The 22,696-nt window shown below is 48.2% G+C and overlaps 1 protein-coding gene across 1 annotated transcript in view; it reads right to left on the bottom strand.

The window, feature by feature from the left end:
- GRK3 (G protein-coupled receptor kinase 3) overlaps positions 1-3,186 on the bottom strand; it is a 120,683-nt gene extending 117,497 nt beyond the window's left edge. Inside the window, exon 1 of the mRNA XM_040619651.1 lies at positions 3,032-3,186. Within this exon, the coding sequence (XP_040475585.1) occupies positions 3,032-3,144 (113 nt within the window). The 5' untranslated portion in view covers positions 3,145-3,186. The remainder of the gene's footprint in view (positions 1-3,031) is intronic.
- Positions 3,187-22,696: the final 19,510 nt, after the last annotated feature.

The raw sequence follows: 22,696 nt of genomic DNA, 5'->3' as shown, positions 1-22,696 counted from the left end.
TACATTAACTCAACAAATGTTTCAGTAAACTGAAGCAGCTCTGTAATCTGAACAAACAGTCAGCTATTACGGGATTTACACTCATTGGTTCGTTAATTAAATAATGTGTCAACATAACAAAATGGTTGCCTCTCGCTATCTCGGAGAAGCAAAATCTCCCCAGGGCAGAATGCTCCATCTTCTGAGATTCTCCCATAACAGGCAGGGGAAGGCAGACCCAACATTTCATTTAAATTAGCTAGAGATTATGTAGTCCTGTTGCTTTTTGCTTAAAACTGCGTGCAAAGCAACTAAAATGAGGAAGCGTCGAGAATACTCCAGTGATTTCAAATAATCGGGCTGGGAGGAAAAAAGTCACTAGTGATGGGCCAAAGGCGAGTGTTATGCTCCTCATTGAGATACTAAAAATACAAATCTAAACATCTTTTTCAAGAGCACCAGACTGGTGATCACATGGTTCACTCCAAAATGCAGCTGAAATAGAAATTCTTATCAGAAACCATTCAACCTCTATCCTTTACCAACAGAGGCGAATCGTGCTGGTCTTGCCAGCCACTGCGAAAATTAACTTTCTTACCATATTGAGAAATCCCCCAACCACCAACCCCCGCCCCAAAACCCAGCAGGCAGGCCACTACCTGCCATCCAGGGGTAGACAAAAATCTGCAAGATGTGTTACTTGATAATCTCAATGTAACAGAATCCTAAGAGCACCATGAGAAGCGGCTGTTACTATGTAAAAGGTCACATTACAAAACTAAAACCAAAGCCACTGAGATAAATGCAAAACAAATTAGAATCCTTGGAGGAGGTTCCAATAACCTAATTTGAGAATCTATTTAAAAAAAAAAAGCAACAGAATAATAATAACTAAGAGCTGTTTCCTAAAATTACTCTCCTCTTGATATTTCTCAATTCTAAAATGTCATGAGAAATATGCTCACCATCTTCCAGTTCTGCCTTAAAGGAAAGTGTTACCAAAGAATACCACTGAAAAACAAAGGCATTCATACAAGGAAGTGAATATCCTAAACATATAAGTATGTTCTCAAGAGGGACACTAAAAAAGCAGAAGTCACATTAAGTTCAAAACACCAAAAAAAAAAAGAAGTTCCTAATTTTAATATTATATATCGCCCCCCCAAAACTGCCGATGAGTTAAGATTTGTCGATTTTATATAGAGAGGCTCGATATATTTAGGACTCCCTGCCCTTTAGGAAGAGTAGAAAAGGCAAAAGAAAAAAGGAATTAAGCATTGAATACCACATTTATAAAAATGCAGTTTTTTAAAAATGAAATTCAGGTTTGGTTTGGGGGTTCTTCTTTTACTTAGCTTCCTGTTTGCCAGAAATTTTAAACAGCACTGATTTTCAACGAGCTTCGGATAGGCTGGACTCTGGAATCGGAGTGTTAATTTCACATCCCTCCAAAAGGTCTGTACTCCTCCCTGATTTTCCCTGCTTGACGTTCCTTATCTAAGAGCACACCCTGCAAACCCAACAAGAGGCACGGGCTAACAAAAAAGGCAAGCAAGCCAAAAATACCTAGCACGTACTCATTGACACAATTTGGCTTTTCACAACGAGTAACTGAAAGGGACTAATATTTTCTCTGTCGTAGGGCTCAGGCTCATGAATGGACTTATAAAAATTATCTGGTGATCACTTAGCATTAAATAAAGATTTTTTTTTTCTCAGATCAAGATAACAATTTAAGCAATCTTGGGTGTACAGTGCTTGAAACACTGATGCTTCCAACGGAGAACAGCTTCGGTTTAGATTCTAATATTTTACAAAATTGCACGGTTTCCAATTCACCATACAGAAGATGCCTCTTTTTTCTTTTTAAGATTTTTTATTTATTTATTTGACAGAGAGAAGAAGATGCCTCTTTTTACCACCAATTCTACCAAGAGCTACTTAGCACATTCACTGTACAACTCACGAGGGTGTTAATTAGAAAAGAAGCTAAAGGGGGAAAAAATCCAACCCTGATCCTTTGAAACTGTTAATCTGATGAGCGATCTCTTCTGGGGTGGTGCTAATGACATGAACCACTAAAGTCTTTTACTAGTCCCATCAATAATAAATCATTTGCGATATAAAATCACAACTTGGTATGGCCCTCACCAAACCCCTTGCCGATTCAGTGGGACCCTTCTTTGGTCTTTTAAACAACAAATTCTTGTCTGGAATCAACCATTCAATGTGCATTTAAAGTGAATCCCATTTCAACCTTTTAATAAAGTACCACCAGTGGATCTGCAAGTTGAGGAAAGCCGCTGGGGTGATACACTTAGCACCAAAAAGAAAACTGTGTGGGTCACAAGCCACTCACCACTGCCTGGGGGCACAAAAGAGGAAAGGAAAGAGGATAGGAAGCAGACTAGACTGGACCTCAAAAGGAGCAAGCACTGAAAACTGCACTTTAAGTACCTGGGACAAAGGCAAGGAGCCTGCACTCCCCAACTAAGGAGACCACGGGGAGCTGAGGAGAGGACGCAGTTGGCAAAGGGGGAAGCAGGAACCAGAGAAGGAACGACCAGGATGCAGCACAGGGAAGCCACAGGCACGGGGCAGAAGGGGCCCATAAGGATGGAGCTGGAGGGGTGACAGAGATGGGGCAGAAGGGACAGGGATGGGGCTGGAATGGTAGGCATGGGGCAGGAGGGAGCCGTGGCAGAGGAGCACTGACTACGCTAGTGATGGGGCTGGACCCAGAGACGGGGATGGGACAGGAGGGAGCGACAAGGATGGAGCTAGTCCAGCCAAGTCACAGCCACATCCCGGCAGCCCGTTAGTGGGGCGCTCCTGCGCTCCGGGCGCCGCGCTGGGCACTTTGGGGCGCTCTCAGTCGGAGTCCCCCCCGGCAGCCCTCCGAGGCCCATTTCAGAGACGGGAACGGCGAGGCCGGGGAGTGGGGGGGGGGAACGGCAGAGGCCGAGCGCCCGACCCTCCCGGACGCAGGGGGTCGCTGGCGGCCGCGGGGGCCAGCGGCGCGGGGGGCGACGCGGGCCCGGGCGGCCGGTACCTGGGCTCGGGCAGCACGATCTTCTTGCTGGCGCGGGCGGCCGGGGTCGCCTTGCTCTTCTCCATCGCCATCAGGTAGCTGACATCGGCCAGCACGGCCTCGAGGTCCGCCATGTTGGCGAGCGGCGGCGGCGGCGGCGGCGGCGGCGGCGGCTCCTCGGGACCCGGACGGGACGCGCTCCCGCCGCCGCCGCCCGCCGCGCCCCGACGTGGGCCGCCCCGGGCAGCCCCGCGCGCTCCCCCGCGCGCCCCGCGCCCCGCTTCGGCGCCCCGCGCCGCCGCAGCCCCGCGCCCGCCGGGGTCGCCGCGCACCGCCCCGCCCCCCCGGCGCGCGCCCGCCGCCCCGCGCACGCGCTGCCGCCCCCGCCCCTCCCGCGGGGGTCGCGGGGGAGCACGCGCCCGGCGGTAGGAGCCCCTCGGCGAGCGGGCGGAGCTCCCCTGCCTGCGCACCCCTGGTCTCCTGACCGAGTGCCCGCGGGCACCGTCCCGCCCTCCCCTCGGGGTGGCCACGGGGGACTTCCTCTCCTCCTCCTCCTCCTTCTCCTCCTCCTCCTTCTCCTCCCCAATTCCCGCCCCCAGCTCCCGGCGCGCTCACGCCCCCTCTGCCCCGGACCCCTGCCAGCCCCGGGGTGCCCTGGATCCGACGCCCACCACCCAGGGGGCAGCGGGGAGCCCTCCGTCCCCTGGACACGCTAGTTCTCAAACCGGACAGTGTCAATCAGTATTCCTGCAGGAGGCCTGGGGTGGCTCCAGAAAAGCGCATGCCCCACCTGTCCTGCAGGGGATGCCGAAGCGGTGGTTCCGGGCCACCCTGGAACAGCACCCAGCCGGCCGGCCCCCCAAGCCTTGCTCCTGACCCCGAACAGCCCCGCCGTAAACTCAGCCCGGAGAAACCTAAAAGCTGGAGAAAGTTGTTCGTCTCATGCTAAGCGGGGCGAAGGGGGAGTGGGGGGTGAAAGCTAGCGCGGGAGCTGCCCTTAGGGAGCCCCCTGATGGAGGGCAGGGTGGTCCCTTGCATTCAGATGAGAGGTTGGAGTTTGGATGTTAAGATGGTCGCTAAGAACGAGAGCTAAAATTCAGGCCCTTATGGTTTTACCATCGGTTCGAGGGACAATTAGGGAGCACCCACTGTGCGCACAGGCCCACCGCAAGGGTGATTTAGGGAAGTGGAAAAGCGAGAGCCCAAACACCAAGGCAGGAGGGAATTTCCAGCTTCCTGATCCTCAGTCTCGGTCTCCGTCTCCGTGTCTGGTCACCACCACCCACCCCAGCCTGAGGTTTTCATTTGCTTCTTATTTTTTCCACAGCACTACACACAAGTCCAGTTCAGAACCCATGTGGGGCACTGGCTGGAGTGGTTGTTCAGGGACACCCAGGAAGTCCTAAGATTGACCTGAACTAGGATTTAATTGATTTGTTTAAATCCCCCTGAATTCATGCCCATTGGTCAGGTTGCACCAGGAGCGGAGAATCAGTACTAAGATTTGAGTAAATGTCCTGTCAATAGCTTACAGGGTTAACAGAGTTCACCAGAAATGGTTCGGGTCACATTTTAGGCAGTAAATGTAATGTCACAGCAGAAGCAACCTCATTTGGTCATCATGAGAACTGCTGCCCTCTTTTGTTCTCTCCCTCCCTCTATTACCACATCACACCCCCCCATCTGTTTCCCAGTTATGCCTGCCATCCTAATTGGCCAGTTTTACCAGATATTTCTCAAGATTCAAAGCATGATATTGGTAAAGTTGTCCAGAAAAGGATAAAAGAGACGTAAGGAGTAGGAACATGAGTCAAAAGAGCTTGTCGGGCCGCAGAAAGCCAGCACAAGCAAGATACACTAATGAGACAAAGATTTGCACCAAAGATTGGACTTACGTTTTCTACTCACTACTTTTTTTTTTTTTGCCTAAAAATGGGAACACAGAATGTCTTGTCAAAGGTCACCCCAGGAGGAGGTGGTAAGTTCCCAAAAAAGTGTAACACATTTCTGTGACTTAATTAATACCATTTCCTTCAATATGTCCTTTGATCACTCAAGCTTTCACATGATCGGATCCTGAAATAAATACATACTTCTTGCCTACTTTTCCATGGTCCTTCCGCATACCGGGATTTTTAAACTTGCCCCTGGCTTCAGTTAAGAATTTACAAGAGACGCACCGGAATTCAAATCCCTGCTGGGCTTTGACTGGCTGGGTGATTTCAGAGGCAACATTTTACCTCTGTGCTTTATTGTCCTCATTAGTATAATGGGTATGAAGCCGCGAGACTCCAGAGTTGGTAAGAAGACCAAGGAGGTGATACACATAAAAAGGCCACCTTGCCTGACATCCAGTAAGTCCCCAACAAAGGTCACTGCGCTCATTCTGTTTATTTGACTTCATTGTACCCCAACATGCGAGAGAAGATACTGAAACTAGTTACTCACAGTCACTTTGCTTGAAGCAGGAAGACCCTTTACCAAAAATAACATCCCCCTAGGGCTTTTCTTAGGAACCAAAATTGGCATAAATGATTAGCCTTTATAAACATGACCAATTACTCTTCTAGGAGAAAGAACAGGGAGTCCAAAATTGGGTCCCCTAACTGAGGCCCCTTCACCATTGAAGTCAGCTGACTGGAGCACCCAGGGGTATTTTTCCTTGGTATTAATAGTGTGCGGACCTTGGGTTCCCTGGCTCTCTCCTTGGCTTTCTCCAACCCCTCCTCTCTTTCTTTCCCTCGACTCTCTTCATGCTGAACAGCTTTTTGTGTTCACTGCAAAAAAAAACGCTCTAATGACAGTGATGAAGTTGTCATAACTGACCTGCTGGACCCTGTTGCTAAACGCCACGGCCAGCCTGTAATCATTACTACGAACAGAGAAAACAAATCACCATCCGTTCGTCCTTGGCCAATCGTGCTCCTTCCTCCTCCTCGCCCAGACGATTCAAATGGCTTTGGGCTCCCGCTGTCTGTGATAATAGATAAAACTCCCAAAGTTCCGGCGAGGTTCGCGATGTTCTCTTTCCTCTTTTCTGTGACTTTCCAGGATTCGGGAACCCTAACGGAGATGGAGGCATGGACATTTATACTCTCCGGGGTGAATTTTGATCACCCCTTCAAAGGGAAACGCTAACTAGAGAACAAACTGGTCTTTTTTGTTTTAGATTCTGGATTTTGCTGGGACTGCCTACTCACAGTGAGAATCCCCAGACAATAAAGGGGGCGGGGGGGGGGGGGGGGGGGGGGGGTTGAGGGGTGTTCCGGGAAATTAATCAAGCACACGTGAAAAAAGTCAATTCTAAGACTCACATGAGATGATTTTGGGGGCCAGCCGAACACGCCTGACCTTAATTCATTAATAGCACAATATTTAGTTCAGTCACTGATGAGAGAGACGTGATTGTTGTGTAAGCAATACTGTAAGTATAGTGGCTAACTGAAGAAGCACCACGCATGATAGGCATTTGACTGGGTTCATTTCCAAACTTCTCACTCTGTAAAGTCTGTAGGAATTTCTAGCCACCGTCCCATTTCACCTGTAACCTCGATCACAGTCCTACTACCAGTCACAGGCATCACATCTGCTTTTCCCACTGTTTTATCCTCAAAGCTTTACAAACTTCAATGGCAGCTCCACACAGAGCAACCCAGTACTTTAAAAGATCGGCCGGAAAGTATGACATCAAGCTTTGGTTTGCTTGGCACTGAAACGATGTGCAATACAGAAATACCTAACTTTAAATATGTCAGTGGAAGCTTATTTCTCTGCTGGGGCTTGGGGTCAGGGTCAGGGAGTCCCTCCCTAAAGAGAAACTATTGAATGTTGTGGTTCAGCATCTGGGCTCAAGAGCCAGATAACCCGGATTAGAACCCCAGTGCCAGGACTTCTGAGCTGTGTGACCTTAGACAAGTCGCTTGATCTCTCTGTGCCTATTAATGGCATTGCTAGGAGAACAATGTCGTAACACATGGAAAGCACTTAGAACAGTGTCTGACACCTAGAAAGCACTCAAAAAATATTATTATCACTGATATCCTCATCGCTGTTGGAGTATCGCTGTATCGTGCAAGGAGTGATGGGAAGAGACAAGTCCTGGGAAGGAAAAAGCTCTCTGGTTGTGACCCCCTGGCTCTGGCATTGCTGGATACCTGGAAGCAAGCCTCTTACACCGTTTAAAATATCACTTTCCCGGTATAGGGATTGAATGAGCTGGTCCCCGAGGTCCCATCAAATTCCAAAGTTCTCTGGATTTATTTAATCCTGCAGTGAATCCCTTTGCAAGGTGAAGAGTACTGGCACCCCTCCATAACATAATATCTCACCGGTTTCGGTTTTACTGTATCAGACAATACCCAGCGGGTTAATCCTTACTGTCGTCACACCCCACAGGTGAGGCAAGCAACCCAGCAGCAGGTTTCTAGAAGCAAGTGTGACTGTATTTGTTCCGCCAGCATCTGCACGTGGCACACTGACCTTCCTTGATAAATATGTGTTGAATGAATGAATGAATAAGAGATTATAGATTGTTTGCCTCAAAAAGCCAGAGATCATCTAAAGGGAGAGGAAAATGCTATTTAAAACCTTGGGTGTCTACTAACAAAGGTGCATCCTGGTAAAGGATGAGCCCTAACCCCCCCCCCCAGCCCCCAGCCCTGCCCCGCCCAGGTTCCCCGCTGGGCCTTGCTGCCGCTAATAGCCTAGAAGGGCTCTCTGGCAGCTAAGAGCCTGGAGGCGCTTGGGGTATATAGAGGCGGTTCTGGAGGCTTTAGGCCTAGGAGGGGAGAGAGGTAAATCCCTTTGCCTGATAGCAAGATTTGGAAGAGGGAGTAAGGCAGAGAAAGCAATGCGATGGCCTGAGGCCAGGCACTCCTTGGGATGGGTAGCCAGGGAAAACCTCTGGGGGGGTGGAGAGGGGTGGTCCAGGGAACATTCAGGAATAGGAAGTCTGTTGTTCTGATGTCTGTGTTAAGTGTGCTTTTCTGCACAGCAATGTCATGCCTTTCCAGTGACCCTTCCAACTATACGGCTTATATTTATGGGTGCTTTGATGGTGGCTTGCAGGGATGTGGGGAGCCAGGGCCCACCCTGGGCTCAACACCAGTGGTAAAGGAACAGCTGTAAGACCAAGAGGAGAGCTCAGGAGGGGCAGGAATGCAGGGCCAGCAATGACGTTTGGAAAGTGGGCTCCCCGGAATCCTCCGACACCCAGGGCAGGTCTTGGCTTTTCCGTGGGACCGGAAAGCCCATCTTGTCTCTTTCTCAAGCAGTGAGAAGATGACCTCTGGATATGTTAAGTCACAGAAGGCCAGAACGTTGCTGCATTGCCAAGTTTCCTCTGGCCCTTAACCTGGTGGCCTTCCCTCCATGGTTCTGCCTGACCATGCGTGGGCCACTCAGCTGGGAAATTATATCAAGACCAATCCCGAAAAGGACACCATAGTCCCTAGTCTGCTAAGAAAAATCCTATTGACCTCCCGTGTCACATCTTACAAACACAAATCGTTTGCAGCATGTCACGATGGGCCGGGAGCTGCCAGAGACCAGCGAATCTATCCCCCTCCCCCACCTCCCCACCCCCGCCCCCTGGCCTGCATCTCATTCCTATTCCAGCCCCTTCTGGGTCTTCTCTCCCTGCTGGAGGAATAGCTCCCGGACTGGACTCATCGTGTCAGAACTCATGGGTGTAGACTCCAACAGGGTGTAGACTTAGCAACAAAATCATGGTACCTGGGCCAGCCCTGGCATAACCCCGACCCAAGAGGACCCTCCCCCGCAGAAGCCACCAGAAAAATGGTCACATGCCCCTAAAGGGTGCCCTAGATCAGCGCTCCCAGACACAGAGGCGCTAAAATTGCTCCTGTGCACTTTCAGATTCAGAAGTCCGGGACGTGGCCCGAAGGTCTGCGTTTCTCACAAGGCCCGCCCCGCCAGGCCTCCAGGAGGCGGTGGGAAGATTGGAATTGGAGGCCCCACCCCAAACCTACTGAAGAGGGCATGTGTGCGTTACAAGACAGCCCAGGGATTCCCGTGGCTCAAGTGTGAGAAGGTCACCGTGGAAGTGACCTTTAGTCCAGGCAGGGGCCACATGGGAGAAACCCAGATTAGGGAAGGGTCAGATCAGCTGAGCCCAAGTGGGCAGCCCCTAGAGAGAGGAGGAGGAAGGAGAGAGACATGTCAGAGAGGTCAGCAGGATGAGATTAGGCAGGGCCTGCGAACCACAGAGGGGAATTGAAGAGATCTTAGGGGTGGCGTGAAGCCAATGGAAGGGTTTAAAGACAGGCGTTAACCACATCAGAGAGGCTTTGGATAAGACTCTTCTGGCCAAAGATACCACGCAGGTGAATAAGAGGGACCCTAGCGTGGTGGAGGGTAGCATCTGGGAGATCTGCCTGAGGGCGGTTGCAGTGGGCGGGCCAGCACAGCACATGTAGAAATGCAGGAGATATGTGCCAAGATACAGGGCAGTCCTCCAGGCTGATTTGCAGGCCTCCAAGGCAGCAGTTAGTACGAAGGGAAAGCCCTCCTTCCCTTCTTCCTGGAATCTTCAGAACAAATAGGTCTTATTCCTCATCCAGAAGATGCCCACAGCTTGCCAATTGTCCATCTTGCTTCCAACCCATCCTTCCTCCAATCCAGCTGACACTTCCTTGCCCCTGCTCAAGAACCTTCGAGAACTCCCTATTGCTTACCAAATTATCTTCAAACTCCTCTGCCCACACTTTTATGCGCTACCCTCTATTTCTGCCCAATTCGTGCCACGCTAGTTCATGCTTCCATTCATTCAGCAAATATTTTACTGAGCGCCGTCAATGTGGCATCGCTAAAAAGAAATCATTCATCTGCCGAGACAGAATCAGCCACGCTGAAATGCTCTTCCAAAGGAGGCACTTTGGTGGTGTAAAATAATAGTAGTAGGTAACAATTATGAAGTGCTTACTGTGTGCCAACGACCACCCTGAACGCTTGGTGTGACTATGTCATTAAGTCTTCCCCCAATGCCCATGATGGAGATAGTGGGCCTCATTTCAACATGAGAAAAACGTCAAGTCGCTGGCAAAGCAAGTACAATAATTAAATTAATAGGACGGGAATCCAGGTGGTCTGAGCCCAGAGCTGGCTCCCCTAATTCCTGTCTTCTAAATAGCGTCCTTGCACTCTAAGTCATGGGGCTGCTGGGTCAAACAAAATACCACAGTACGTGTGCAAGTGTGCACGAAACTGTCAAATCCCATGCAAAATATTCTTTCCAACTCAGTTCTTGCGACTCCAAGTCCACTCCCCAAGCCTGGCTCTCACTGGTCAACCCAGTTCTAACCTGGGGGTTTTTTTCCTCCTGGTTCCTTTGCCTGGAATGCTCTCCTTTGCTCACCTTAGTGCGAATTTGTTGGTAGGTCGACTTTCCCAGAAACATCTGAATTTTAAACCATATCCTTGATCATAAAAGAGAGGGCTTTCCCTCTCATTTGCATTGCATTCAGCCGATTGTCTGTGTGCGTCTGTGCGAAGGCGTGTGCCCGTATGTCTGATGTGTTAGCCACAGCAGGTGTCTCGACCCCAAGAACCACTTCGCTGACCTCATTGGCCTGGAGCCATTTCGGGGTTGTGGCACAGTTGAGAGTACGGAGGATGGACGTAAGTTGGTGTCAATCTCAGTTTGAATCTCACTTCTGTCATTACCCGAATGATCTTAGCCTAAGCAACTTCCCCTCTGTGAATCGCAGTTTCTCCTCTGTAATTGAGGGCAATTAACTATGGCAGAAATTATTGTGAGGATTAAATGAGATGAGAAGGCACACAGGTAGGGCTCGACAGGACCCGAATGAGTGAAGTCCATATCGGTGAAGTCAGGCCCGATCACCTCTGTGCCTAGACTTGCTGATACCCACACACACTCCCAGGGCCCCCGCTGCACATAATTGTTTCCGGGAAGAGCCAAGCACGGAATTTGACAGACCACAAAAAGTTCAGGAATTCTGGCTACTCTGAAGTCTAGAATGCTCTCCTTCAGAGAATCACATTCTCCAGGCCAATGCTGAAGCATTTAAGACTTAATTGGGGATTGGAACGGCTCCAGCCCTGATGCTCTCCTTCCTGCCAATGTCACTCCCCCGCCACGCCAGCCTTCCAATCTTCATGGAGTCTATCGGCGTCACCAAACCTGACCCCTCCAAGAGCAAATATCAGTCCCCTGGTATCCTCATCCAGCCACCACGAACCCCAAAGCTAAAGTGATCATTATTGAAAGATGAGTCTCTCCAAGGAGCCAAGTCAGGTCTCAGATTTTAAAAATTCTATGGCTCCCCATTCATTCATGTATTCGTAGATTCCTTCACTAGATCAGTTGTTTATTTAGCAAGTATTTCTTGGCACCTACTGTGTGCAAGGTACTGGGATGGAAGCCAGGCGGGAACCAGGTGGACACCTCCTACCTTCACAGAATAGCATTCTAGCAGGGGTACTTCATTGACAGTTCACTGACCACTTCATTAAGATCGCATGATGTACTGGAAGGATATGACAGCTCCTGTAACAGGGGACCTCACAAGTAGGTGTGAATCCAGGAGGGCCTCTTGGAGGTGGTGACATTTAAGCTGAGAACTGAAGGTAAGCAGAAAGAGGAGGGGAAAAGGCTTCCGAGTGGAAGATGCAGTTTGGGCAAAATCCCTGAGTGGAAGGAGCATGAATGGAGAAAGCATGGGAACGAGGTGTGAGGTGAAGCCTGAGATGGGGCAGAATTCACATCCTGCAGGACCACGAAGCCCACACGGAAGAGCTGCGTCTGTGTCCTGAGAGCAGTGGGGAGCCATGGAGAGCGTTAAGCAGGGACATGACCTGATCCGGTTGGCCTTGTGAGCGAGTGCTCTGGCAGCCCTCTGGATAATGACCTTCCCCTCCCTTTCACATAGTCCAGAAAAAGGCATGGGTGGGGGCACGGGGTGGAGGGGGAGAGGCTGAATTTTTCTGGAGGACTTTCCTTATAAACTGCTTTAAATAGGAATGAGAGGAAGCAAACACAGGCTAGCTCTGTCCATCCAGGCCTTAATTTTTCTAAACAAACAAGAATGAGGAACAGCATCGGGGCAAAGTGTTTCCACCCTTGAGGCCTTGAAAAGAAATAGATTTTCTGTTTCGCCTCCTCCTCGGAAGCGCCAGGGACCAGCGGGCGTCATGCAAATAGACACCACATGCAAATGGTAACTTTGTGGGGCTAATCAGCTAGGGGTAGGGAGGTGAGATTTGGGGTCACAGGCAGGATCTGGGTGCTGGGGCTTATTTGAGAGCATCTGACCTCTCCCCTATGCTCGCCCGTCTTTGTTACTCCATCAGTCCAGCTCCCGTCCTTATGGACCCCCAGCACATATTAAGAAACTCCCACAGCTGAACCCTTGCTCAAGAAATGTTGCTACAACTAAGAGCCCCCTCGGGAGTCTTTATGACTACTCCAATCACGCTTAGAACCCAATGAATGTGCAAGAGAGAAAGTGATTTCCCAAGACTGTGGGATCGCAGTCCGGACATCATGGGATGTTTGGCTCCAGAAGCCTTCATCTGCTGGTCACGAGGAGCTGCAGGACTTCGGCATCTCCGCAGGGAGTTTTCCCCCACCTGGAAATGCTGTGGCTGTTTATTACCAGCACCGAAACTGGGCGAGAGCCGTTGGCTGATCCGATAGGATATTTCGATCGCATTCTGCATCAGTTAGGGCTGGGTCGTCAGGTGACCACAAACCTCACAGCTGAAAGCAACAGGCATTTAGCATCTCAAAGCTCCTGTGGGTCAGGAGTCTGCGTAGGGATTAGCAGGGTCCTCTGTTCAGGGTCTCAGAGGGCTGCAACCAAGCAAGTGTCCACTGGGGCTGCAGTCTCATCAGACCCTTGGCGGGAGAGGGATCTGCTTCCAAGTTTATGTGGGTGCTGCCAACACGAGGTTCCCGGTGGCCTGTTGGATTTAGGGCCTTGGGTTCTTGCTGACTGTTGGCTCAAGGTTGCCCTTAGCTCCGAGAAGCTACACCCAGCTCCTTGGGACTTGGACCTCCCCAATGCAGCCATTGACTCCATGGATGCATTTCAAGATGGGCATTATAATTTTATAGACTCATTTTCCTTGCATGGGGTACTAGTTAAAAGCCAACCACAGGTCCTGTCCATACACTGGGGCAGGGCACTGTACAAGGGGTGTGAACGCCAAGAGGTGGGATCACGGGAACAACCTCAAACCTGTCCATTGCAGCCTTGGAAATCTGTCCTCCATTCGAGAGCATGAAATCCTTGGTCACTGGCTCAAGCCACTTGCTACTTGTTATGGAAAAAAAGTCGATGGTTTGGCTAAAATTTACACTTTGAGTAATGGAAAAGAACTAGTTCTAGTGAAATAGGATAGGGGGGAGTCAAGAATTGACTAGACTCAGAGGTGACGCGTAATGGAATAACACAATTACACAGGCAGATGAGGTCCATAGGGTTGTGCCCCTAGACACTGATCTGGTAGGTGACAGAGTGAGAATTGGCCACGGTTCAGTATATGGACCAGGAACCAGCATATTATATGCAAAGCTTGAGTCTCAACTTTCCTACACTCTGATTGAGGGACCTTAGGCAAATGCTCTGACCTCCCAAGGCTTCTGGTTCTTTCTTCAGAAAGTGGGAACAGTTAACAGGATTTGTCATGAAGATGCGAGATAACCCATATAACATGTAATGATGCATATAACAGTGTTTTATGTTAGAACGGCTAAAATTAAAAAGTACAAACAAAACCAAATGTTGACAAGCGCTCAGAGCAGATGAAGCTTTTGTACATTGCTGGTGTGAGTGTAAATTGGTTGGACCATTTTGGAAAATTGGCAGTAGCCACGAAAGCTAAATATACGTTTACCATATGACCAGGGAATTTTACTCCAAGATATGTAGATTTCCTACAGAAATAAGCGCTTTGTATGCATCTCAAAAAAATCCATACGCAGATGTTCACACAACTTTATTCACAGCCAGAACAGAGGCAATACAGATATCCGTCAACTATGGAACAGATAAAAGGTAGCGTGGTCCTACGGTGGAATACTACACAGCAGTGAAAAAGCACACACCACCGGTCTTGCAACCGTGTGCGTCAATCAAAGGTAATGCTGAATTAAAGGAGTCAGACACAAAGAATAACTATGTTCTGAAACCATTTATGTGCAACTGAAAAAACAAGCAAGGCTAATAGCTACTGGTATCGGTCCACATAGCGGTCACCTCGGATAGGGGTTGGTAAGAGGGGGAGGAGGGAGCTTCTTGGGGGCAGCTAATGTTTTACATCTTGACCTAGTTGTTATTTCCTTGATCCAAGTAAATAAAAATAAAGTATTTTGTGTTGACACTTAGTTGCAATCCCCAGCCCTTCTTGGCTAGAAGGCAGCAGGCTTCAGGAGAGAGGGCATCTGTCTGGTCCAAGCCCAGGGTTCTCCCACTCTCTGATATTGACCAGGGAAGCAAGGTGTACGTGCAATCATGTGATTTACTATCTACATGGATTTGATCAGACACAGATGAAGATGGGCCACCTGCAGCCTGTCTGGAGTTCTCAAATGCAAAACAAACCAAAAAACCGCTTTCACTAATGTCTCTTTCCATCACGGAGCATCCTGCGCACTGAGGCCCACCTGGGACCCTAGGAGGTCTGCACATCCGCCTTCTCTCATTAACTCATGACAGTAACACTGGAGAGATTTGCTGTCCCGAGCCCCCATATTTAGAACCTGAGCAGCCCCTTCCGAGTGAAACTCCTACTGGGGGTTTTCTTCTAAGTGTGTGCGAATCGCATCACGCTCTTGTGGCCACAACAAGGGCAATGGCAGATGTTTCCCCTCCCACATCTCGCTGACACCAGCAGGTGTTAAAATAACTCAGTTTCCATTACTTATCTCTGGGAGGGAGCTTTGACAGAGGACTGCTTTCCTTCGCTTATATCTATCTACTTATTTCTACCTTATTATTAGACCTCTGTTTTTTCCCTTCGACTCTTCATCACTTAGCGCACTGTAAACCCCCAGTAAATGGGAGCAGTGATGACTTCTTGGCAACATAAGCAGCGTGGTCACTGAGAAGTGAACCCCACAGTGGAGCAGAAATAACCCAGGCGGACCGGTGGCCGCCTCTCTGAACTTGCCCTCCAAACCCTCTGACACACTTGACTCCGATTCAAGGCATAACGAGCCACTTTGATGATTAATTCTGCTTCTGAGATTCCTTGATTGCAAGAAGAGGTGCCCTAGATCAGCGATTTTTAAGCTGTGACTCAAGGCTGATTGGTGGTAGGTCACAAAATACATTTAGACAAGCAAGCAGCATCTTAAAACGAAGTAAGATTGAATGGAATAAAAAAATCATCAGACGGTGAATCACAGTGTTAGTTTTGAACGTGGCTTTGTGAAACACTTGTTTCAGAGGTGCAAGTGTGTGCTGGTGTGTGTACTGTGTGTGTGTGTGTGTGTGTGTGTGTGTGTACCATGCCGCTTCATAAAATGCACTTCTTACAGTGGGCCAGGATCAAAGACTTTGAAAGCCCCTGAGCCGGATCATGTAGCTACCAGCATTCTGGTCACTGCAAATATAAGTTCATAATTCACTGACTTCTCTCAAGTAATGTAAAATTGAGTCCCTAAAACAGAGGACAGTCAGTCCGTCCTCTGTGGTTGCTCCCAGCAAGGTACAACCACTCCATCAGAACCCTCCTACAGCAGCCTGGAAATCACTCCCAGTCTGCCCAATTTCTTGTCGAAATGGAAATTGCAGCCACAGGGATCAATGCAAATTGTTTTAGGTGAAGACACTCTCAGACGTCTTGGGTGGATAACATGCACTTTGGAGAACAGGCTTTGAGCGCGTGGCCTTTTAAGAGACAGCTCAGTCATAAGAGGCTCCTTTATAAAGCCAAAGTGATAAGGCTGTGTGATTAGGGGCCAGACACATAACTTCTTTGGGCTTCCGCTTGTCTGATGATAAAACAAGGAGTAAGTGGGGCTGGAAGGGAGCCTGGAGACGTAACCCTTACTTTCCCCCTTTTCCGACGTCCATGTGGCTTCATTTCCAATAAGGAGCTGCTGTTTTTTCAACTTCCAAGTACAAGATTTGAAGTTAACGTACAAGAAGACCGTTGAGCTGGATTGTGGTCTCTCAATGCTAGAAACGCACGTCCCATTTTAATAAAAATGGAAATAATATGTGTTTGGGCCACCCTTGCAGGCTTTGCTCTTCCTCATGCCAACTTTGGAACCAGGCTTAGGATGTCTATAAGGAAGAAGGGAGGGGCAGAGGATGGGAAAGAAAGAAGCAAAGCTAACTTGAGCCTGAGGCCAAGGGGTATGGATTTTTCTGAAGATTTGGTAGAGATGGGGAGGGAGGGTGTTACATCAGACATCACAGGGCAAAACTGCCCAAATACCCTCCTGGACCCTCTCTGCTCGTTCTCCTTATTCCTTGAGTGCAGGGACGGTGTCTATCTTTTTCCCCAGCCCATCCCTCTCTGCTGGAGTTTTCTGTGTCCCAGGTTGCCTTTCGTAAGGCAGAGATGCCGGAAGCCCCCAGTTTATCCTTGCTCTTCTTTGAACCATCCCCACCTCTCCCTGGTCCTGCTGGCCAACAGGGACATCAAGCCCACCTCTAGACCCTTAGCGGTGCATTCAGAGCGTGGCAGCCATGGACTTGCATGACTTCCATAGACCCCTACATCAGCTGGGCACACCACGCTGCCGGATTTCCTTGCAAGCTCTGGTCCTTTACTTGCACCAGTGCTTGTCATGATGCTCAGTAACCAAGGCTTAGTGAATTCTCTCCATCCTCAGCTCCCCTTCATGGACCTTTGCTTNNNNACACACAAACATGTGTGTTCTGATTCTTATAATATAACTTGTATTCTGCAATGCCGTGTGGTTCTGCTTCCGTAACCTGCCCCTTGGTGACGCACTCGGGTTCTGGCCCCCAGCTTCAAAGACAGCAGGTGTGAGATGAAGCTGAGATGTCAATAAAGAGCCAGACCCCGCAGGACACTGAAGCTTGGATAAGAGCCTCGGCTGAGTTCTGAGGGCACTAGGGAGCCATTGAATGTGTTATATGAGCACCTGGCATGACTATATTTCTGTTTTTAAAACGAAGTGCCATATGCAGAATGGCTTAGTGGGGAGTCAGAGAGACTACAGGGAGCCCAGGGAAAGGGCCATCACACATATCCCTGAGTATTTATTTTTAGCAATACAGATGGAGAAGTCGGTCAATGAAAGTTAAACTTTAATCATGGCATGAAAGGTAATAAATCACTCGTTGAATAAATATTTACTATTTCTGGGCCATGGGTCCTTCAATGAAATGTGGATGGTCACCTCTTTTTCCATCCAGGATTCAGAACGCCCTGAAATAGTGACAACAGGGATCAGGTCGACAAGATGAACCGGAAGCTGGGCTAAGTGGCACTGAGGACACAGGTGACAATAGCCACTGGGCAGCAACAGCGGCCAAGTTCACAGAGGCTGGTTCATCAGCAACGATTGGAAAATGTTCAAAACGAGGGAAAAGAAAAGAAAAAGGAAATACCAGTCTCCCTTGCCGTCTGACCACTGCTGTGTCAGCTCTGTTCCATCCCAATTTCCAGAGCAGTTTTCTGAGATCACAGCTCAATGCGACATTATCTTTCTGAAAATTAAGCCCTAAAAGAAGCACTTCCATCTTTCCTTATCTGCTAGGAAAAGAAAGAAAAATGAGAGATGAGAAAAAGAAAAGTGGGTTTGGATCGTATATTCTGGCTCTCGGTTAAAAACAACAACAACAAAAAAATACAGCTGCCTTCAGCACCTTTCTTTTGCATTTCTGCTTTGAGACTTATGTTCAGTAAGAGTAATTTGATTGAGAGGGGTTCCCCAAGCCTGGAAGGGGCTGTGGATCTGAGCTAGCAGCGGCGAGAGGAGGAGGGGGAAGTCACCCTCCAGACCAAAGAAAACTCATTTTCAATTCTTCTGACATTAGGGGGACAATCTTTATTCTCACGTCACAACAAGGAAGTGGAAGAAAATGATGATGTTGAACCATAATGGCCAGGCGTGTCCTTTTGTTGCCCCCCAATGGATCCTCCCAGATTACAAACGGGGGGGGGGGGGGGAGAAGCTCCCAAGGGTCATCAAAATGCAGAGAGCCCAGACCCTGAAATATCAGGCAGAAATTAAGTAACACGTGTAGCAAAGCTTCTAATTATCTCTTTCATCATGTTCTTAATGAAGATGCTTCTCTTCTCTTGTCTCTCTGTGTCTGTCTGTCCATTTCTCTCCCCTGTTCTCTTTCCCACCACATCTTTCCTCTATAGAAAAACTCTATGAATACACTGGATAGCATCCCCAAGCAACAGTCTGGCTCTGCTCCTTGTCACTCTGCCCTCGCCCCTGGACACTCCCAGCCGAATCCCCCACCCCAGGACCACATCATGAGTCCCTTCCATTCCTCACCCATCTCCAAAGGACACTGCTGCCTCCATTTAGCATCTCAGGCTTTATTTTTTTATGCAGTGCCAGCCTGTATCAGATATTGTGCCAGATGCTGGAGACACAGGGACACCGGAATGGGCAAGGGCTCTGCCCTTGAAGAGCTCTTATTTCAACAGGAGACAGATATGACAGGTGAGTAAATGCACCAGGCACTGTTAGGTTGTAAAAAGTGTAAAAAGTGCTGTGAGGGAATTAAACAGTGATTAGCAGAGTGCCATAAAGGGAGATCCCTGTAGCTGCGGTGGTCAAGGAAGGTTTCACTGAGGAGGAATTGAGATCTGGGTAGATGGCAGAAGGAGGGGATGCCAAGGAGGTCACGCTAGACAAAGGAATGGCAAGTGCAAAGGTCCTGGGACAGGAGTGAGCTCTGAGAATTTAAAGTTCGGTCAGCTGAGGGGGATGGGTGGGAGTACAGCTAATAAGGTCTGAGAGGTAGGCAGGAGCCAGGTCATAGAGAGCCTTCTAGAACCTGTTAAGAATGATGGAGAGACGTGAGAGATTTTGGCCATGTGTGGGAATGTCTGCATTTCTTTTATGAAACATTTATCATCATTCAGGAGACCCAAAGCCTCCTCATAATTAGACTCTTTGGTTGTCAAGATAAACAAATACTTTGATATAGAGATTACTAAGTACTAGGAATTCATACCGGGCCTCGGAAACTCTACAATTTAGAACTAGAAGTAGTCTCCGAAAATCATCTATTTTAATATAATTTACTACTTCACATTTTCTGATTAATTTTTTTGTATTTGATTGTAAAAGTGATAATGCTGAATCCATTGAGAATAGTTTGGGTGTGAATCATGAAAACTCAACTGGTTGGCTTAAAACCGTAAGAGCTATGTATTAACCTCTGTTTGACTGAAAAGTCCAACAGTATGTCAGCTTCTGGCAAGGCTTGATCTAGCTGCTTGACAATGATGCCAAGGACCTGTTCTTTTCATTGGTCTGTTTGTTCTACAATCCATAATGTAAGCTTCCTCCTAAGGCTGGCTTTCTTTATAATTCCAGGATGGCTGCCTCCATCTCTCATGGCTATGATCTTCCTTGTTAATGTCTAGTGAAAAAGAACCACGTCTATTTCAACTGGCCCAGCTTAAGATCCTGAGATTAAATTTGGACCTGCTTGGGGAATGTATCCATCCCTGAACCAATCACTGTAGCTAGAGGAATGCAAGGACCTCATGGGCTTAGCCTAGGTCATATGCTCTACTCCTAGAGCGAGGGTGTGTGTGGGGGGGGGTTGGAGTTACCTTTTGCAGAAGCACATCACCTAAGATTAGAAAAGAGATGATTCTCCCCCAGCAAAAATCAGAGTCATATTGTCAAAGTTGGGAATGGTTGGGGAATGGCTGAATCAGACCTTCAGATCACTTGTCAAAAATGAACGTTCACATGCATAAATCTTATAGAAGCTCTCATTTATTGAACTAACTCAAAGGAAACACCTTCAACTGGTATTCTTGGGGCCATCGGGAAGGGGAATACTATCTGCTAATGGTTATAACAAATATTCCCAAATCTCAGTGACCTAACACAGCGTCACTCGTCAAAACGGTCCCCACTAATGTGGGTTGGAAGGCACTCTGCTCCATGTAGTCATTCAAGGACCCAGGCTTCTTGCTTCTTAGAGCTCCTCCAGGCCCAAAGGCCTTGGAGACCCTTATTGTGTTTGCTACATCCAATGAGCAGATGAGGAAAGCACACAGAGAAGTCACATCCACCCTTAACTGCCTTGGCCCAGAGGTACTGCGTTACATTTTTGGTCTCATTCCATTGGCTGGAAGTAATCACATGGTCTCATCTGCCGATAGGGGAGCTGGGAAATGTAGTGTAGCAGGTGCTCAGGATAGAGGAACATGAATATTGGTGAGCACAAGCACCCTTCCAACAGCATCGCATTGACCATAACTTCTAGAACCTCTGTAGTTCATTCGTGTGCTCCTTGTGGGAAGTTCAGAGACCCCGCGAACATCTGATTTGAGATTTTTATAACTGATCCACAACAGGAAGTGCACAGGAGATGGGGTAGATTATTGTTGAAGAAATGTTCGCTCCCTCTACCCTCTCTGCGGAGAGGGCGGAGCTTATTTCCCCGCCCCTCTCTGGTGAGTTATACCACGTGACTTTGTTTGGCCAATGGAATGAGGCAAGGGTGACTGAGGCCTAATTCTGAGTCTAGACCTCAAGGGACCTCCCTACATCTATTCTCAAATAAAAAGTTTATTTAAAAAAAGAATATAATCAGGGGCATCCCTTGAGGATAAAGGAGGAAGTTTAAACATAGATTTTAGTCACATGCCTCACTTCGGGTGACCCTGGGGAAGTCAGCTAACTCTCCAGCATTTCAACTTCCTCCTTCTATAAAATGTGAGCGCCATGGTTTCTTTCTCCCAGGACGGTGAAATGATGCAATGGAGACCCACATACGTAAGCCAGAAGCGTACAGGCAATTACAGCTGTGGTCATCATTGTTATTTCTTTTTCAGTAGGAAAAATATGTTATCAGAAAAATCCCGCTTTCCTTACCAAGAATAAAGAATGGAATAATTGCCCCCCCCCCCAGAGGTTGTGCATGCTGAGAATACAAAACAGTTTGGATAATCGTTGAGATAAATGTAGATATGTGAGTTAGCCTAGACAGTACCGCTAGTTCGTGACTCTTCCTTCCCTCCTGATTTGGCCAGAGCTTCAGTGTGGACAGAGTGGACTGCCCCACCCCACTGACTTGAGGCCAGCCCCTGTGCTTTGTTTTGGCCAATGCCTATAGGCAGAGGCCTTGCATACAGTTGTGTTCTGTGACTTGGCCTCGCTCCGGGTAGCCACGGCTGCTTCGTCCTGGTCCCAACGTGACAGACACGTGGAACTTCCCTGAATCCAATGCCCAGACCCAGGGGAGAGAAAGAAAGAAATGTTTGTGGCAGACCACCCAGATTTGGGAGTTGCTAAATGGCATGATCCCAGCAGTAGCTGATTACAAGTGGGTTGTTACAAAAATACTTGGGTGCCATCCACGGTTCTGATTTTTGTTTTACGTTGACTCGATGGACGTGAAATCCTGATTGGAAAAGCAAGTGGTGCCCCTCCAAAGACAGGCCACCAGAGTGGAAGAAGAGTTGATCTCACATGCAAAACTCGTGCCTTGGGCTGCTCAAGAACTTTCTATCACACCTTTACTTTGAATGCCTCCGTTTTTCATTTATTATTTTTTCTTACAGTTATTCATAGAGTAGCCATTATATGTTAAACAGAGCAGACGCTCCATGAAAATAGTCCCTAGATCATACAGTATCCCTGCAAAGTTAGCATTATTGTCCCCAATTTACAGAGGAAGATATGAGGTCCCAGAGGGTTTAAGTGAGGCGCATAGCTGGAAAGTAGCAGCCCTCGGGCTCAAGGATGTCTTGGGTTTCCATGGTCCTATTTTTTTGTCTTTATTACAACTAGGAAGTAAAATCAATATGGCTGGGTCATGAGGGATTGGAGAGGACCAAGAAAAAGGAAATGATAAAGGTGACCCCAGATTTCTGGCTTGGGCAACTGGGTGACACGTGGTCCTGTTTTCTTAGATGGGGGTACTGGGGGAGAGGAATCGACCTTTCTGTTTCTTTAAGAAGAAGATAGTGAACTTAGTTTTAGATTGGTTGATTTACAAGTAGATGCCCATGAAAAATTCAAGAAAGGACGGGTGACTGGGTGGCTCAGTCATTTAAGCATCTGACTCTTGATTTCTGCTCAGGTCATGATCTCATGGGTTGGGGGATCGAGCCCTGCATGGGGCTCCACGCTCAGCAGGGAGTCTACTTTTCTCCTCCCTCTCCCTCTCCTTCTGCCACTCTTCTCTCTCTCTTTCTAAAACAAACAAACAAACAAACATTTTAAACAAAAGAAATTCAAGAAAGGATGTCTAGAGACAATTGGACGTATGGGTCTAAAGTGTCAATCTCTGTCTACTTCTGTTCTGATAAGATCATCCCCATTCTAATTAGGTAAATGTCCAGGTCCTGATTTCGTAGGGGAAGTTCAGCATTGATGAGTTTGAAATAGCCATGCTGCTTTGGTTTCTGAAATTCAAAGAAGAATCCTGATACAGCTGTCCTAGGACTAAATGAGAACCCACCATGTTGGTGGTTCTTTTTCCTAAGTGTTTTTTTTTTTTAATTTTA

Source organism: Ursus maritimus, unplaced genomic scaffold (assembly GCF_017311325.1).
Source record: "Ursus maritimus isolate PB19 unplaced genomic scaffold, ASM1731132v1 scaffold_33, whole genome shotgun sequence".
Classification (NCBI taxonomy): Eukaryota; Metazoa; Chordata; class Mammalia; order Carnivora; family Ursidae; genus Ursus; species Ursus maritimus.
This window is presented reverse-complemented; position numbering and strand designations above follow the sequence as displayed.